The sequence below is a fragment of the Balaenoptera ricei genome, chromosome 1, assembly GCF_028023285.1.
Source record: "Balaenoptera ricei isolate mBalRic1 chromosome 1, mBalRic1.hap2, whole genome shotgun sequence".
Taxonomy (NCBI): domain Eukaryota; kingdom Metazoa; phylum Chordata; class Mammalia; order Artiodactyla; family Balaenopteridae; genus Balaenoptera; species Balaenoptera ricei.
In genome coordinates, this window is record NC_082639.1 from 2003591 (window position 1) to 2022700 (window position 19110).

The window sequence follows — 19110 nt, forward strand, 5'->3', positions numbered from 1 at the left end:
GGTATCAATTCACGATACTGGCTATCATCATTTACCAGAATTTATATTTTTTTCTTCTTAATTAAGTGGGATACTTTATTAGAAGAAGGCACTTAAGAATGATGAAGACAATTTAACTGTGACCAATAATTTATACTATATACATATATACATTTTAAAAAAAAATCTAGGGCTTCCCTGGTGGCGCAGTGGTTGAGAATCTGCCTACCAGTGCAGGGAACACGGGTTCGAGCCCTGGTCTGGGAGGATCCCACATGCCGCGGAGCAACTAGGCCCGTGAGCCACAATTACTGAGCCTGCGCGTCTGGAGCCTGTGCTCCGCAACAAGAGAGGCCGCGACAGTGAGAGGCCCGCGCACCACAATGAAGAGTGGCCCCCACTTGCCGCAACTAGAGAAAGCCCTCGCACAGAAACGAAGACCCAACACAGCCATAAATAAATAAATAAATAAACGCAAAAGTTAAAAAAAAAAATCTAGGTACAAACTATATACTATATATTTTTATATTATATATAAATATAATAATTCATAGATAAATATAATTGTAACATCCAGGTACAAACTGTACAACTAAGAAGAGATATATAGAGAGATGTTTTTTAATGTTGAACTGCTGGGAAGGTGATAGAATATGTAACAGCAAAAAGTAAAGATTTAGGCACAAACTGCTTCAGCCACACTTGGGAAGAGAGGAAAGTGGCAAATCCCAAAGATGACAAGCTTTCTCCCCTCTCTCGGCCTAAGGAAAGAATTGTCTGCTCGTCCCTGGAGCCTTCGGGTGGTGCCGAACGAACCCAGAGTGGCTGGCCGTCCCCTTGCTCCTACCCTGCTCTGAAAGAGCCAGGGAAAGGTTCCCACAGTGAAGGCAAAGGGAAATAAAGACCTGCCCAGACCCTCGGCAACTCCAAACGCTTGCTTCCCTGCTTCATCCTGAAGCATCACCTGGGCTGTTTTTTAAGCTCAACCCCTCCACCAGCCTCAGGACTCCAGTGTCCGCAACTTTCCCAGAGAGAGATGGTCCACGTTTGGGGACAGCAAGTAATGAAGAAACATGGTGACACTTCCAAAGGTCTTGAAGCAATGAGGCAGCGCTAGGACCCACCTCACCACTTTGGGGATCCTGAAAGACCAAAAATGCCCAGGGGTAACCCTCAGGCCAGCCTCCTCTCTCCGAGGCAGACTGGCCACCGGGCGAATTTGCTTTTCAGCAAGATCTTAGAGCAATGCAAATTCCCCTCGCTGTGTGCTTCTCTTTCGTGAAAAGCCCCTTGTGCACCGCACGGAAAGCCTTCACAAATTCAAGCACAAGTGAATTCCGAAATCTAGGATGGAGAGACGTTTAATTTTTTTTTTTTTTAAGATAAGCACTGTGAAAGAGATTTCACCTATTTTACTCAAATGCGCCTTTAAAATTTCTCAAACTGGTCAAAGGGGCCGGGGGGCGGGGGGGAACATGGTCCAGTTCACTTATCACTTTCATGTTTTTTAAGAAAACCGTTTGCTCCAGGGAGGCGAGAGCACGGCTTTGGCCTGAATTCAACCTACAGGCTGGAAGTCTGCAATCTAGTCATTTCTACCCAGTGTAGGTTGGCTGGAGTTTTTCACCTATTTAAATTTTAAAATTCTAAGATTAAGGAGGAATAAAAATTGTGGAACTTACGTCTTCATGTTTGAAAATAGTATCTATCCTTGTGAAACTGACTTGGTATTAAAAACAAAAACAAACTTAAGGAGTTCTAAGGAGAAAATATCCCAAAGTGTCAGCCATCATCAATTTGAAATATTTCTTTGTCTTAAAGAATGTTGCTGGGGGAAAAGAAAATGATGTTCATTTTCTTAAAAGGCTGGGTCTCGCTGAATGTGCCCATACGAAACCCAACTTTTCTCAGGCAGTTTCTCCGTCTTTGGTTGAGAACGTGGCCACTTATTTTTCCCAGCTCCGTTCACCTACAAGGAGCCGTCTCTTTGTGTCTAGAGATGGTAAAAGGGGAAGAAACTAGGCCAGGTCAGGCTAAATACAGTTAGAATCCGGAGGCCCCCTTGCTGGTGTCGCCCGCCCGTGTTCAATCAGGTCTCGCTGTTCCAAAGAGAACTGAAATGCTGAACACGGACTTAACTTGGGATCAGGTCTGTTTGGCATTGTTATTTTTTAAAGCCGTTTAGAGCAGACATTTATTGGCGCTAGTAAACTCAGCTGTTGCTGTGGGTCCCCCCCCCCCCGACGCCCCCACCCTCAGATCCTGAAACCAGAGAGAAAATTCCAGCTCTGCCTTGCCACACAGTCCAAGGACTGAGGCGAGTTTAAACAGTGTCAGGGATGCTGTTTAGAGACAGGCCTGGGTACTCAGATGCCGACAAAGGCAGGTCTGCGCTGAGCCTGGGAACGAAAGGGCATCCGAGGCCAGGGCTCCTTCTTCCCTGGAGAACAGGCTTCTGTCCTCCCTCTTGTGCAAAGCCTTAGGACTCAGCCCGTCCGTGATGCCCACTTGGCCCTGAGGTCTGAATATGACCCACGGAGAGGCACACAATTAAAGGCAGGTTATAAACCGACTTTAGGAATGTTTAAGGGGCTGCAATAATAATTTATTACAGGCCTCGAACGGAAGGGGCCGGCCGGTACAGTAAATGCGCAATTTGTAATTGTGCCCTATAAGCCAGGAGACCGCCCAGGCCTCAGTCCCACCTAAGCCCGGCCTTTGTCCCGGGAAGTCGCCCGACCCCGCAGACCAGGAACCGGGTCTTTCTCTGCGCGTCTGGCTGATAAGGCCTTGGTGCCACTGGGAACAGGTCGTAAAAGCGCCGGCGGCCTTTGTGTGGACCAGGGCGGCCCGCGCACCCCGGCGCCCTTGGCAAAGGCGGACCGGCTGAGCTTGGGAAAGTTCGAGTGGTCTCCGGTTTGCCACCCCACCCCATCCTCAAGGTGGAGGCAGGTCGGGGACGCCCACCGCCCCCAGCCCCGCCCCAGGCTCTGCGATCAGCACTAATAGCGATTAATTCCGACTGCGGCTCAAAGTCGAGGCGGCCCCTGCTAGGCGCCTGGGCGGCTGCCCCGAGGGTCCCAGGCCGGGGAGGGGGTGCCCGCTGCGCACAAAACTGCATCCCACGGCCAGCGCGCTAGACCCCCCGGCGGCGACTGGGGAGGGTCGGTTCCCCCCGAGGCCAGGCGGCCTCCGAGGGGGTCGGAGCGGGGTGGGGCGTGGGAGGAGGGGGGCAGGAGGTCGTGCAGCCCTCGGAGCTGGGAGGGGTGTGGGGGAGGGGACCCGGGCAGCCTCCCAGTAAGCGGTGGGCGGGGTTCTGGAGGTCCGAGGGCCCTCGGAGAGGTGGGGTGGGGGTCCATGGAAGGCTGGGTGGCCCACAGAGGGGGTCGGAGGGGGAGGCGGAGGAGGGAGGCGGGCTGCACCAGCCCCGGAAGCCCGGCTGGAGCAGGAGCCCAGCATCCCGGCCGCGAGAGGATGCGGCCGCCGCAGAGCCGGGACCGGGTCTGAGAGCGCCGCCGGTCTCGCGCGTCCCCGGCCCTCGCGGGCTGGGCGGGGGGCGCGGCCGGGAAAGATGCTGCGGGCGGGTCCACATTGCCCTCTAACGGGGACCCTCGAGAAGCCACCGCGCTGCCGGGCCCGCCCCAGCCTGCGCGCAGGAACTCAGCGGCCCGCGGGCGCATTAAACCTGCGCTTGCTGGATGCGCTCACTCACCGCCGCCGGGATGAAAGTGCGATTGTTCCTGAGTATTAATAAGCTCTGACTCACCTCCCCGGGATGGCTCAGGGGCTCCTCCGAGCTTTGTTGAAGCGTGGGATTCACTCTGGGTCCGATTTTAAAATACAGTGACTCGAGTCTGATTTTTTAAAACAATGATTCAGCCACTGTGTAATTTTTAGATAAAATCATACAAAACTGGGAGCTTAATAACAATTGATTTAATTACAGAAGGTAATATGGTACAGTTTCTAGTCTCCATTTTCAAAATCTCATCATTATTTTAGCGACGTGCCAGGGAATAGTTGCCAAATGAAATTACTAACGAGTACAGGGAAAGGAGCTCTGCACATTGATAAGCCATCTGCGCATGTGCATATTCTTCTACTGGGTGCAGTTCCGCAGTCCAAGTGTTCGGCTGGGCGTTTGGGGACGCAGTGTGGCTCTGCTGTCCCTTTGAGAGCACATTGGCGTCATTCTGCAGTTAGTCGAGACTGGCAGTTTGTGAGGGCGTCCAAGCTGGACTGGGCCTGGGGAGAGGGGGAAAGGGGGAAAGGGGCCCCACCAGAGATGAGGAAGCTCAGCCTTCCAGATGTTTCCCCAGGGCGGGACCCGGGGGCGGGGGGAGGGAGACCGGCAGGCCGGTGCCCAGCTCAGTCCCTGGGGCCACAGCCAGGCCAGCTGCTTCTGGGAAGCCCGGCCTGACACCTAACCGCCAGGTCCTCCATGGGGAGGGTGGCGCTGGAGGACCTCGGATGGAAATGGCCTGGAGGAGCCTCAGCCCCCAGGTCTCCCAGGGCAGAGGGACTTCGTCTCGGGCCCTTCTCTGGCCCCCCCAGCCAGTCCTGTGGCCGAGCTTTCGGGCTCCTGGAAGCTCCTTGGTTACTGTTATCTGAAGAAAGACCCGAACACCACGTGCCGGCATGCTAGGCAGTGGACTGGCCTGAGAGAAATGCACCCTGCTGCCTGACATTTAAGATGCAGGGTTCCTGGGGTCAGCCCCGCTCACGTGAGGAGTGGGTGCCCCCACCCAGAGGAGTTGTGTCCCTGGTCTCCAGGGAGGGAAGGGGCTCCCAGGTAGGGTCTGGCAAAGGCAAGGAAGGCCCCGTCCTCTCCCAAAGCCCCCCAGGCTGTTGGAGCCTGGTCCCTGGGCTCCATCCCCGATGGCCCCTGTCATGCTGCCCTTCTGAGTTGCTGCAATTGTCCAGATCGTGGCTGCCACCTCCCATGCAGATGGTATTTTTTCAGGAGACACCTTGGCAAGGTGCGGGGCTGCTACTGAGACGGGACGTCCCTCAGAGCTTGCTCCAGGCTGCAGACTCTACCCTGAGCCCCACCCGACCCATCTCTGTTTTCAGAGGTGTCCCCCATCTCAGACCGCCAACGGCTGCTGGCACCGAGCTTGCGGCAGGCGCAGGTGGCGTCCACACTCACCTGAGACTCACACCTGCTGATCGGGCCTCCGTCTGCGTTCATAGTCACTTTCATAAACATCCAGATTCACTCTCGACCCCCCTGAAGACCCCACCCCGCCCCCAGACAGCAAAGGGTGTCTTACACACATACTGACAAAAGGAACCTGGGAATCCACCCAGGCTCCACTCCTGATGGAAAGATGCACTTTCCCTAATATTTCCCTCTAGGACCCGCCCTGCTTGGGAACTTTGGGGCTAATCCTCACCTATTTCCTTTTGCACCCCTTTTGTCAATATCCAAAATCTGGATCAAACAAGTTAAAAATAGACTCTAGTCTTTCTGAGTGTATTCTGTCAAGTTCCAAAGGGGAACCTCTTAGCAGCAATTAGAAGGCAGGTCAAGTGCCCAGCGGGCCAGCCTCCCCAATGAGCAGTGTCAATGGCACGCGGGCTGGGTGTGCGCGATGTGGCTTTTAAAGCAGCAAGGCGGACAATGCTGACCCCTTCTCTCTGGTTTCTCCTTCACAGATTTATTATAAAGTCATTAAGGACATTGAGCCAGGAGAAGAGCTGCTGGTCCACGTGAAAGAAGGCTCCTACTCCCTGGGGACGGTGCCCCCCAGCCTGGATGGTAAGCCCCCACCTGCAGGAGCAGAGGCCTGGAGCTCCCATCACTTCGGGCCACATGACAGGGGCCGGGGTCCCCCAGCTGCTGCCCAAGGCCCACCACCCGGACCCCAAATGAGAGAACCAGCCTCTTCCTAACAACTTCTCAACCTAAGCGCTTTGCTTTCTCCGTCCTTGGGTTACGTGGGCCACACCCTGAATTCGAGATGACTTCAGACAGTACGTGTGAACGGGTGTCGAGCCGCCTCACAGCTTTGTAGCGGTAGAGTCCGAGGGGATTTTTAAAAACTGTATAATTAGTATTAGCAGCAGCAGCATCGCCTGTTCTCTACATGACTTAAAAACAAACAAAACCATTTTGCAGCTTGGAAACCTTTGCCTCCAGAGTCTGTGCCAGGGGAAAGTTTCGGTCTCGTTTAAGAGAGGGCACTGATGCCATAAGTGTGTTTGAAAGTAACGCCCATCTGCAGTTAAAAGCAAAAAGTCCCAGAGACAGGTTAAGGGAAAATTTATCTGGAGAGAGGGAAAATTTAGGGCTTCGGTGGGCTCCGCGGTGGTACGGTGGCCACTGAGCTCTTTCAGCAGGACTGCGGGAAGCGTCCCAAACGTCCTTTCCTCTCGGTTGGTCACTCGGCATTTGTCCAGTAGACATACTTCCCTTCCTTGTTCGTCCATGCTCAGGCACATCTCAGAGGATGCTTGAGAAAATCACAGTCTCGTATAAGCTCGGATTTCTGAAATCCAGATTTCTTTTCCTTCATCCACATTGTTAAGCCTTGGGATTCTGGAATAGTTCTTAAGCCACAGAGGAAAAGTCCGGTTGGAGGAAGCTGCGTTGGCAGCAGAGGACCAGCTGGTCCGTTAACTCCCTAAGTGCAGCTGCTGAGCAGACCGTGTCTCTTCTTTGAATGAGACCCCACAAATGAGCAGAAAGGCAGCCTCTCCTTCTGGCCATCTCCGGAGCTCATGATTCCATTCCTGCTAGAGAAAGGGGGGAGGTTGGTCTTTCCCTTCCTGTTTTTCTTCCCCTCCCCTCCAAACACTCCAAGGGTTAATGATTAATGCCCCTAACTGCAAGTTTCTCTAAGGAACTGCTCCAATGTCATGGCCCGGGGTTGTGGTTGGCTAGACCAGGGAGCTGGGCGTTGGAATTAGCAGGAAGCAGAGTGACCTTTTTGGTCCCCGAGCGTGGCCCACCTTTGTGGGGCAGCACTTTGTGCCTGTGAGTTGTTCCAAAGGCTATCTCCACAGAAGGACAATTCTGCAAGACGGCCCTATGCATGCTCTCCTCTAGACTTCGGTTTTAATTAGGCCATCGAGAAAAGAACGGCTGAGCTCTGGGTAGCAGGGGGATGGTCTCAGTTTACTTAAAATAATTGTTGAAAAGACCTGTGAATATTAGATAATGCACGAGAACGCCGAGAGATAAATCCGCCTAACCCAAGGAGCGCACTCGGTGTTGGGGTTTCGTTTGTATGATGACATGTCTTTCTTCCAAAAGGTTTTAAAAACCTTGATTCCTGTCCCCCTTCCAACGCCCGATCTTAAATAACCTGGGTCTACATTTTCCTAATAATTTATCAAACATTTGTGGGCTAATTGCTTTCCACACATAATAGTCCAACATCAAATATTTGACTTTCCATACCCTTTGCTGTCAAGATCACTCCTTCACCTCTCAACAGTCCCCCACCGACCCCCCCGCACCCAGTTAACTCTGAATCACACAGAAAGAGAATGTAAAAATGTTCCTCACTAAGATAATTATCATAAAAAATCTTTTATCCCAGCCCCAGCTAAATGCAGCGGCCCCTTATCACGGCAGGAATTTGGAGTGCACTCTTGAGGGCTTTTGAGCCTCCAGTCTGGTAGATTAGCATGTAGATGCCACATAATTGTGTCCCCCTGGGTTCCCTGAAGCCATTAGGCACTGATGTATTTTTCTGTTACATTCCTGCTTTGCCTTGAAAAGTTGCTGAGAGAACTTCAGATAGACGTGAGGCTGAGACTTGACAAACAAAACATCAGGCCGCCATGGCCTTGGTTTAGTTTGGTTTCGGTGGAAGATAGAGCTTCAGCCCCGGTCCACGGCCTCCCCAGATTTAGATGAAGAGACTTCAGTTCTGAATCACAATTCTGCGTTCTCTTGTTGGGGGCAGGGGCTCTGCCAGGACAACGTCCAGGTATCATGGAAGAAATGGGGGCGGGGGCTGCTTTGCCAGTTCGCTGGGGGAAACAGCACCAGTCCTGCAGACCTGGGACTGGCAATGCTCTTTCAAAGCTGCAGCTTTGTAAAGAAATTCTGTTCCCATTTACCTACAAGTGATTCAGAGCAGAGGGGAGCCACTTTCAGATTCATTAGTTCCAGGGACTTTTTATTTTGTTTTTACTCTTTCAATGGAGAGGGGAAAGATTTCTCTTTCAGGGGAACTTCTTGCTCTTGGGAGAAAATAAAGAAAATCATTTCCTTTCAAATATGCCTTTCTTTTGAGAAAGGCTCAAATTTATTAACTTTTCCCCCTCTCCAAAAAAGATCAAGAGGATGCAGTGTATTGTGTATAAAGCAAGAGATAGGCATAATATAATATAATATAATATAATATAATATAATATAATATAATATAGCAATACAACACAATAAACATCATGTAACCAGAGTGTAACATACTCTAGTATTTCTTTAAAATGGAGTTGCTTGTGCTGGGAAAGTGAAAACCACGTGTGCTGGGCACATCTTTCTTGCCCCGTCCAGCTTGCCCTGGGTGTGTATTCAATGGCAACTTTACCTGCGTGGAAGTCGTTGGGACACCTTTCCACACCATGGCACAGGTGGGCGAGACTTGGACGTGTCCTGTCCTCGGCTGTGTCCTTCGACAGGAACACACTTGGGTCGGTGGTGGGATGGGGGCATGGAGGAGAGGGTGCCCTCCACGGTTGGTTCCACTGCGTCCAGGACGCCCTCAAATGCCTTCAGAGTTAGAAACAGGCTGAATTTTCATTGTAAATCCAAATTCCAGATCCAAACTGGAAAAATAAGTTGGTCAGTGCTATGGCTGGGTGGGGCTGGCCCTTCTTCTTGTCTTTGTTTTCAAATTTCAACGTTGGTGACTGTTCTTAGGTGGGTCCAGAAAGAGTAAGAGACAAACTGGCGTTTCTAACTTCATCTTGATGCTGGTGGGAGGGGCCCCCCTCAGCCTCATTCCGGCCCAGGAAGTCCGAACAAGCCCACAAGAGCAGTTTTGTGGGGTCTATGCACCCGGTTCTGTTCTAAAATGGTACTCTTGGTCCTCAGACCCAGTGGAAAGGAATCCATGTTTCTAAGGACACGGAAGGCCTGCGGGGGCGGGTGGGTGACAGTGCGTGCCCACACGCACGCCACACGGGGTGCCTTTCTTATACCCTCAGCGGGAAGCTGGGACTCAACCGCCTGCCCCGGGCACCCAGCAAAGCGACGGCTCCGCGTACACAGCTCTGCCACCTCCCCTCTGGGTGCCCTGGGGAAGCCAGGCAGCCTCCCCAGGCAGCCTCCGTTTACCAGTGACAAAGCATGCGGACTGATGCGGGGCTCGGGGGAGGGGACACCGTATAAAGTTCCCGGGACAGAGCCTGCCATGTGGAGGGTCCCCGCCTCCACGTCACAGTGGCCATTTCCCTGAAAGCAGCGTTCAGGCCCCCTCCTGTTTTAGAGGCAGCGTCTTGCAGACTTGCCAGGTGACTAGTTTGTGATGTGTGTCCTCCTTGCCCACCTGCCCCCTCCCGGGACTGTGTTTGGGGTTCCGCCCCAGCACCCGAGGACCAGCCCAGGGCCTCAGTGGGCTTCGTTTTAGAATCTCCTCTGACTTAGCCCACCGCCTCCTATTCCTCCTGCCCAGTGGTGCTGCCCGCTGGCGGGGACGCCAGGGTCCTGCTGGCCTTGGGTTCGCAAACGCTGGCTCAAGGATCACTGGCGCGGCCGCCCTCCATCCTGGGCTTCTGTGGTTGCTGAGGACCGGCTGGCCCTCTTGCCTCCTTCCAGTCTGTTCTGTGGCTCAGCACGTGTCAGGAGCAGGTCCAGGGGTGGCCTTTCTGGGATACTGGGTGGGGGCAGAGCCTTCTAAGCCCCGAGTTAAGCTCAGGTCCCCGCACCCAGGGCAGGGCTGGGGGTTGTCACTGGATTCCCCAGACTCTGAGCACGAGCTGTTTTTTCCCCTTCTTGCTCAGGCACTTGCCTGACAGCAGCCTCACGCCGGCGAGCAGGCCAGGACGCTGGGACTCGGCTGTGTCTGACCAGCACTGGGCCCGCCTGGCCTGCCCCGCACACACGCGTCCCCCGGGCTCCTCTCATCCCCGCAGCTCTCCCCTGTCACCTAGGGAAGGTGACAGCTGCCTCTGTGTGTGTCCGAGGGTGTCATCGAAGGCCCGGGGGCATCTCAGAGATGGATCCCACAGGAGTGTCCCCCTTGGGCGTTGGGGACTCTGGGTGCCCACTAGTGGCGCGGCACCGGGTGTGGCCAGACACTGGGAGCAATACCTTCGCCCTCAGGCTCAGGGAAGCTTCCAGTCTCGAGGAGTCCTCCCATCCCCCCGTCCTCCCCCCCAGCCCACAGGCCCAGGTTGCAGAGCTACCCCCTGTCTTGAGACGTTGATGGTGGCCCTTCTGCCACGAGGAGGGGGCACCACCCCTTCTGCCTGCCCCCATCTCCCCCACCTCCCTGGCTTCTGCATCCCTTAGGGTCAGGCCCTTTCAGTCAGCATCCAGCCCAAGGTTAAGGCTCTGCTCACTGCCAGGCCCAGAGGTCCTTGTTCACGTGCACACACACACACACACACACACACACACACACACACTCACCTTCGCGCAAAAATGCACACATACCCACCCACGTTCACACAAACACACTAACTCATGCGCACAAGTACAATCACATAACATTCACACACAAACCCATGCACACATATTCACACACACAATTGCACACACATTTACAGACACGCAAAGGCACACAAATGCATATTCACACACAAATGTGCATGCCGTCACGTATACACATGCACAGCCAACACACTTAACACATGGTCAATCATGCAAACGAATTTGTATACTTAATATGCATGTGCATGTGCACACATAACACACATGCGTGCACAGAGACATATCCATTCACGTGTGCCAAGGAATCACGGGAACACACAAACGTGCACAAATGCAAATGTGCCCACTCAGGCACGCTTGCGTGCACCTGCATGCAAGTGTGCAGCTACACAGGCACGCACATTTTCACACCTGTGGCGGCAGACAGAAACACATGCACACGTGCACAGGAATACATATGACACCAGCACAAACACGAGTGCAGATGCACAAAAATGCCTGCACATCCATGCGAAGGTGCCCTGATAAGGAGGCAGACGTGCTCAGATAGTCACCCACGTGCACACCCGTGCACACACACACAGCTGCACACCCGTGCACAAGGAGCACACGTGCGTTCACACAGCCACTCACCAGCACACCTTTCGAGTCATTTGTGCTGGAGCTCTTCGTGCAGGTTCTCTGTTCAGACCTGCGGGGAGCACGAGGCGGTCCTCGGCGGGGAGGGGGACCCCTGCTCCAGGGAGAAGCTGCGTCGGGACAGCCGCGGGCTGGGATGGGCCCGGAGGTCCTCCCCGGGGACTCGCGCTCTGAGCTGTTCGGCCTGGCAGGGTCCTCAGGATGCTGCCTCGTAAACTGCATAATAGCCGCCTCCCTTTTATTTGTTTGACCTTGACGGCAATCGTTTATGATACGCATTGGAGCCGTGCCGTCTTTCTTCTGATTCATACACAAAGCGCTTGGCCGGGCTTCCTTCTCTGCTCCCGAGGCGCAGGGAGGGGCCCAGCGCTTCTCGGTGTTTCTTGTGGGGCAGACGCAGGTCCCTGCCGCCTCTGTGTCCCCCGGGGCAGCCTCTCCCAGGTCCAGGAGGAGGGCGGGGAGGATGCGGGAGGGGGCACAGCCGGCGAGGGAGGCACCCCCTGCAGCCCCGGGCCTGGGGTGGGCCTCGGGCAGGCCCAGGGCCGACTGCCCACTGCCCGCCCTCTCTCCCTCGCAGAGGACCCCACGTTCCGCTGCGACGCGTGTGACGAACTCTTCCCGTCCAAGCTGGACCTGCGGCGCCACAAGAAGTACGCGTGCAGCTCGGTGGGGGCCGTGCTCTACGAGGGCCTGGCCGACGAGCTCAAGCCCGAGGGCCTGGGCGGCGGGGGCAGCGACGGGCAGGCCCACGAGTGCAAAGACTGCGAGCGGATGTTCCCCACCAAGTACAGGTGCCGCCCCCGCCCCGCCCCGCCCGCCCCGCCGCCAGGAGCCAGTCAAGGACAGCAGGGTCCGCTGGCCCTGGGGGCCCAGAGGAAGCCCTGAGAAGGGCAGAGGTCACCCCTGACCCCTCAGGCCTTCCCAGGCTGACAGGCCCAAAGCTCCAAGGACAGGTGGAGACACACCTCAGGGGCAGGTACCCTGGCCTGCGCATCCGCCCCTGGGGACAGAGCAGGCCCGCCGGCTGGTGGCTGGAGGCCACCGGTGGTCACTGTTCTGACCGTAAAGGCCAGGCCCCTGGTCAGAGCCCCCCATCCACGAAGGAGCCGCAAGTCACCAGGTCGAGCCACCAGTGGCCCCACCATCCTGGGGTCGGGGCCGAGTTGCGGAGACAGACTTGGAGGAAGTCAGGAACACAGGCCAGGCGCCCAGACGTGCAGGGGTCAGGCCCCAGGGCCACTTCCGTGATGTCCAGGACCAGGCCGGGGGATGCCGCCCAGGGGCTTCCTGGAGTGCCTGGCCCTCGGGCACGCTTCTCAGACAGTGGGCAGGAGCAGGAAGGGGCCACCCGGGGGTCCCCTCGCCACCCACCCCAGGCTCCAGCCTCTGCTTCCCATGGGGGCCCCCATGGAGACTTCACAGGCGTGGGCACAGATGCCAGGCCAGCTGTGTGATGGCCGGACGTGGCCTCCCCAGCCCCTGGGAGCAGGGGCCCCGGGGACCCACGGGGGGGGGAAGCAGGCCAGGCAGTCCCAGTGTTCCAGGGACCAGTGAAGACCTTCCCAATGTGCGCCCCTCCTCTGCCTCTGAGAATACCCTCCAGGGCAGCCCTGCAGAGTCAGAGGTAAACCCCATCAGGTCACTAACTGGCTGTGGGACTGCGGAGAATTGAATGCCAATCCTGTCACGGCCCCCTGGGGACGGGAAACCCTCCACCCTGAACGGATGACTGAGAAAATAAGAGTTTGGGCAAATCCCGACTGAGGCCCTTGGCGGTAAGCGCCGCTCAAGTGGGTCCGTGTTTTCTTTACATAAACACATAAATCACAATTAACAACAGGGGAAAAGCTACAATCTGCCGGGTGCTCGAGAACCAAGCGTTTCTGATCTAAATGGATGGCTGGGCCCCGTAATTAACGGGCCATGATGTATTGCTGCCTTGCTCATGAAGATTAACGGTCATACCTGGGACAGGAGGAGAAGCAGGATGTCCCCCGAGAGGAGGGGGCTCCAAGCTGCTGGTTCGTCCAAGTGCAGCAGCCCCTCCCCAGCAGCTGTGCCCGCCCCGCCTACCGCATCTCCTTTGGAGACCCCCTGCCCTCACTCCCCGCTGACCTCCATGGTGTGTGCGTGGCGGGCAGCGTCTCAGTCTGGCTTGGCCGGCGAGCAACCCCAGGTCACTCAGAGGGGGAGGCCTTGGGTCTCCTGGGCCTCGTCCCCACTCTGGGGCTCGTGGCAGTGTTGGAAGTTTCCAGACCCCGTTTTTCTTAGGCCCAAGGTTAGCGTCAAGGTGAAAGTTGTTTTGAGCTGGGACCCCGCCTGCCGCTGGGTGCCTGGGGTGTGGTCTTGGGTGAGGGCCCGAGCTCTGTCCACGCACTGGCTCCCCCCCCCATCCCACGTGGGAAGGCCATGCCTTCCCGTCCATCCCCTTGCCCTGTCCAGGGGGTGGGAGATGGACAGACCGGCTGCCAGACCCCACCCTGCTCTCTGAGCAGGAGGCGGTGGCAGGGGCTCCAAGGGGCTGCCGGGAACAGGCCGTGCTGGGCTGAGGCCCCTCCCTCCCGGGCAGCGGGCGGCTGGGGGACCCGCAGTGACCCCCGTCCACTGTGCGCAGCTTGGAGCAGCACATGGTCATCCACACAGAGGAGCGAGAGTACAAGTGTGACCAGTGTCCCAAGGCCTTCAACTGGAAGTCCAACCTCATCCGCCACCAGATGTCCCACGACAGTGGCAAGCGCTTCGAATGTGAAAACTGTGTGAAGGTAACGTGGTCGCGAGCCCGGCCCCGCCCCCCACTGTCGAGATGCAGGTGACGGGCCCCCGAGTCGTTCGGGGAAGAGAGGAAGTGGGCCGGGCAGCACAGCCGGGGAGGGCCCGGGGCCAGACCTGGGTCCTCTCAGGGTCCCTGCCAGCGTGACAGGACAGGCCGTCATGGGTCAAAGTACTGGAGCTGAAGAAGGCTTCTGAGCTCCCGTCTCAAGCATCCTCAGGGTCACAGTTCTCGCGAGAATTACTGTTGAAGAAACACAGTCAAGGGAGGCCTGACGGCTGGCTGAAAGCCATGCAGGGGGTCACCGCTGCAGCAGAGACCCGCCAGGCCAGGCTCAGTGCAGGGGCAGAGCAGCCAGGGAGACCCCCATGCCGTGGCCAGACCCAGGCCCGCAGTGGAGCAACAGGTGGGGAGTAACTCGACGGTGTCTGTGTCCCCAGGTGTTCACGGACCCCAGCAACCTGCAGCGGCACATCCGCTCCCAGCACGTGGGCGCCCGGGCCCACGCCTGCCCCGACTGCGGGAAGACGTTCGCCACGTCCTCGGGCCTCAAGCAGCACAAACACATCCACAGCACCGTCAAACCTTTCATATGTGAGTGGCCCCCCAGCCTGGGCTTCCAGCCCTGAGGTGTGGGAGTTTGGGGGTCAGGCCAAGGCGTGAAACCCCCAGGCTCTTCCCCACTCACGGGACCCCGTTTGTCCAGAAAACACTCGTGGCAGCTGCTGACACCTCTGCCGCGAGAAGCCCGGGCCTGGCTGCCCTCCTGGTACCGCTTCACCATCGCTTTGCTCCCTCGCACCCTCTCATGCCGTGATTTGCCTGTCCTCGCTCTGCCCTCCTTGGTTCCTCCCCCTCGCTCGCCCCTCCAGTGGCCAGAGGCGGGCAGTGGGTGGTGAGGAAACCCGGGTCCTGCGGAAGGACCCAGCAGCCCACCGCCCCCCACTTCCCCTCCTCTTCCCCGCACGCACGTGCCGCCCTGAGCCCCAGCAGGTGTGATAATCCCACTGCTGCCTCCCAAGTCCTGCTGTTCACCCCCCATCAGCCTTTGGGGAGCCCGGGCTGTATGCCTGCCCTGACCCGGGCAGCAGGGGCCAGCCGTAAGTAACTGGACCCCTGTCCTCACGGAGCTTACCTGCCAGTGGAGAAGACAGAGGCTAAGCCATACAGATCGTAACGGCACACGTGACAGGCACATTAAGTGGTGTGGTGTGGGGGGGGGGGCAGGAGTGCAGGGTCAGGAGGCCCTCCAGGTGTCCAGGTGGGTGCTGTCCTGTCCACGTGCTGGGAGGTCAGGACGGTCTGTTGGGTGAGAGGCGTCCTAGCAGAGGACTGCAGGAGGCGTGGGGGTGAACCAAGCGGGTGCCTGGGGAGAGGGCTCGCAACGGGGGGCTGTGAGCACAGAGGCCTTGAGGTTGGGGTGCGTTTGGGGAGAGAGGGGTCAGAGGTCACAGGGCTTGGGTCTGGGGCTCTGGTGGGCCACCGCGGGGGCATGACCCTGGTTCTCGGAGTTTGGAAGATACTGAAGGTTCTTCTCTGCCTAGCATTGTGCCGAGTCTCATTTCACACAAGATTCTGCTGAGTCACTGTTCACACCAACACAGCACTGACTCATCATTCACACCAGCATCGTGCTGACTCACTGCCCGCACGAGGTTGTGCTGAGCCATCACTTCACACGCATGACCTCACAGCATCCTTACAAAACCTTACGGAGCAGGGGCCTCACTATGTCCAACTGAAGGGAACTGACAGAGAAGGAAGCACGTGGAAACGTTAAATGACCAGGCCCTCAAGGCTCGGCTGCAGAGCCCGGATTCCAGCTCAAGGGGCCTGGCTCCTGACCCCAGGCTGGGCGGCCTGGGGCCTCTCGGGCTCCAGCACGTCAGCGTGTGTGTCGGGGGGTAATTCTGGGAGCTTGAAGACTTGGCTCTGGGTGTTTTCACCGACTTGGGGGTTGTACAGGGCTGGACTCCTGCCCCAAAGAGGCCATGCTGACTGGCTTCGCGGGCCTTTGTTGAGTAGCTGAGGCTGTGCCCCCCTCCTGCCCACTGCCTTGAGCCCAAGCTTCCAGCTGTCCTGCAGGAGGTGACTGAGCCCCCGGCCTGCCTGGGTCACCTGCTCCCTCGGTCGAGGAAGCAAAGGGAGAGAGCGCTGTGCCTGGCGGCCACCTCACTGGGGCCGTCTTCCTCTTACCCACCACCTCCTTCACCTGCAGACCCTGGAAAGAGCGTCCGAGTCTCGATGGGAGCAGGGCCCGTTCCCTCTGGGAGGGGCCAGGAAGGAGTGGGCTGGGTGGGAGTGGAGGCTGGGGGCCGGGGTTGTGGGACTGGTGCATAGCCTGCTTCCAGGGCGAGTATCCCAGCAAGTCCCCCTGTGGGAGGAAGCGCACGTGAGTGCCTCTATCATAGGTTTCTAAGCTTTTCAGCCAGCTTGGAAAGGAAACTTCCACACAGGCTTACAAGTCATTGCTTTTCTGGGCGTGCAGATGGGCTTCGTGAAGTCGTGTTGGCTTGTAGTCGTAACGTAAGTTCTGGGAACCTCAGCAGTCGGGAAGGGTCCGAGCCCACTGTTTCCGCCGCCTGCACGGACTCTGTGTGCAGATGGGGAGGACACGGGGCAGCCTGGACGGGCCCCCCCGGCTATCAGCAGCCCTCCGCCTCTCATCTGTGCCCCGTGCCCACCTTGGGCCTTGGCTTTTGGCCGAGGGGGTAAAACGAAAGAGAAAACCCCAAACTTGGCCAGGTGCCATGTATGAGAGGGAGATGCAAATGTGAGAAGTTAGATTAAACGTGAGGATCAGCCTGTGCGTCCTCTCGACCGGGGCAGAGCATCCTCTGGCTCACGGTTAAGGGGGTCAGCTCTGGAAAGGAAACTGTGAACAAGTGAGCGGAGGGCAAACGATGCAGCGCTTCTGAGAAAAGATGGGCCACTGGGGGAGCAAGGGCTCACGGCGGCCGGTCACTCGTGCACAGACTCCGTCCCCCGCCGCGCGGCCCCTGGGCGCCCACACACAGCACACATCATGGGCACCAAACCTGCCCCAAGTCCCAGCCTCACTGACCACACAGCCCAAGGCAGCATAACCTCCCGGTGGGGTGTCTTGCATCGGGAAACTCAAATGTGGGGGGTCGGGGCGAGGGTGTATCCGTGCACACAGGCAGACTGGCTCCTGTGGGCACTTTTTAGAAAGGACCTTCTTAGGAGTGAGTGTGTACATGTGCATGTGTGTGCACGTGTGTGTGTGCATCCCTGCACGTACCCTACAGGAGAAGAAACTGCTGATCAGAATAAGTACTGGCCAGGGCCCCTCTGCATCCCAGCAGGGCCTGGGGCACCATCCACCAGGGGCGGGTCCCACGTCCAGTTCACTGTGGGCTGCCCGGGCCTTTCCCAGCCTCTGCAGACAGCCACCTCCCGTCACCGGCTCTAAGCCAGCAGTCAGCCATCCCAGGGCCAGGACCTGCCTCTCCAAGGACCTCAGTCTCCCAGAGGCCTCTCTGTAGCCCCAGCATCTCTGCAGGATCCCTTTATCGTGTGAGTGGGTGGGTGGGAAGCAAGGGTCCCAGGCTCCCTGTGCCCAGGCATGGCCACTGGCCCCAGGGGCCCCTCCTGAGAGCTGCCTTGGGTGGGAGCCTGCTCAAGGCCAGTTTCCAAGCTCAGGATGGCAGCAGCCACTAACGAGGTGCCACAGAGGCCTGCTATGGGGGGGCAGAGGGTGTCACAGAGCCTCTTCGGGGGCCGGGGATACAGCAAGGTATCACTCGTCTGGCCAGGTGCCCTGAGCTGGGGAGCGGCCTTTCTCCCCCTAGGGCTGGCGGAGGCCTGCGGATATTTATAGACCATCTGTGGAACAGCCTCTCTGCACCAGCCGCCTCCCAAAATGGGCAGATTTGATCAAATGAGGCAGTGCTCTTCCCCCTCAGCCTTGAAAACGTCCCGCCAAGCCAGACGACCAGGAAGGCAGAGCCGTTAATATAAATAGATATTGTGATTAAAGACACGATCATCTGCGGGCCAGCGCTCCCAGCTAGAGCCACATGACATCAGGCAGCGGAGGGTGTGCGGTGAGCAAGAAACGCACTGGAATCATCGTTTCCACTGGGGCTGCATTTAGGAAGCAAATTGTCCTGCAGAGAGAGACACACACAGCGTGTGTGCGTGCGTGTGTGTGTGTGTGTATGTGTGTGATCATTCCTCCCTTGCTGGTTAGAAAAACAAGAGCAGAAAGAAAAACTGGCAGTTGGCCGGCACTCAGCTCACAGGCCGTTGGGAAAATGGCCGAGACTGGGTCCCCAGGGCCTCTGGGTCCTGGCGTTTGGCCTCGGCCGCCACCACCCTCTCCTGTTAAGAGCAGAGGCCGGCGTCTGGCAACCAGAGCTGGTGCGGCCTCTCCATCCCAGTTGGGAGAGGTTTCCATTTTCTCAAACGTGGAACTAGCCCTCTCCACGTGGCTCCCCTCCCATCTCCACCTTCAGGCCACCCCCAGACGGTGACCTCACACAGCCAGGACCCGTGCTCCCAAAGCCCAGCCTCCGGGCCTAAGAACCCCAAGGGGCCGGTCCCTCCTGAGGCCTTCCTGTCCTGGGTGCAGGTCACAGGGCCTGGGACAGAAAGAGGGGGGAAAGAGAGAGCATTTTAAACTTTACAAAGTGGGAGACGTAGCCCGGGGGTCGGTGTTTCCCTCGCCCCTGCTGGCACAGCGTGGCTGACGTGGCAGGGAGGGCGGATGGGCGTTCTGGGCGGCTGGTGCAGCTGCAGACGTGATGGCGTGCCACGACTTTGTTTCTGGGAACGATTTTGAAGGCCTTGGCGCCACATGGCAAACTCATGGGGGCCAGGAGGGCACAAAGAGCGTCAGGGCCCCTTTCTCCAGCGGAGAAGGTTGAGGCAGCTGGAGACCTACCCAGGCCAGCCCAGGGACCCCAGGGAAGGCACGGGAGTGTCCTCGCCAACCCGTGCCGGTCACCAGAGGCCAGTCCCAGGTAGGGTGCACGTGCAATCTGTACGTATGTGTGCACACGCGCGTGCGGGCACACATGTATGACGTACACACCTGAAGTACAACGTACACACGTGGGTGAACATGCGCACTCGTGCATGACACGTGTGT

General features: G+C 57.5%; 1 protein-coding gene across 4 annotated transcripts in view; it reads left to right on the forward strand.

The window, feature by feature from the left end:
• The window catches only part of PRDM16 (PR/SET domain 16), a 330283-nt gene that overhangs the window by 281469 nt on the left and 29704 nt on the right, over window positions 1-19110 (forward strand). For all 4 annotated transcript variants that reach the window (XM_059902057.1, XM_059902131.1, XM_059902307.1 and 1 more), the window contains 4 exons: window positions 5638-5740; window positions 11805-12018; window positions 13842-13989; window positions 14438-14591. In XM_059902057.1, coding sequence (XP_059758040.1) covers window positions 5638-5740; window positions 11805-12018; window positions 13842-13989; window positions 14438-14591 — 619 coding nt within the window. The remainder of the gene's footprint in view (window positions 1-5637; window positions 5741-11804; window positions 12019-13841; window positions 13990-14437; window positions 14592-19110) is intronic.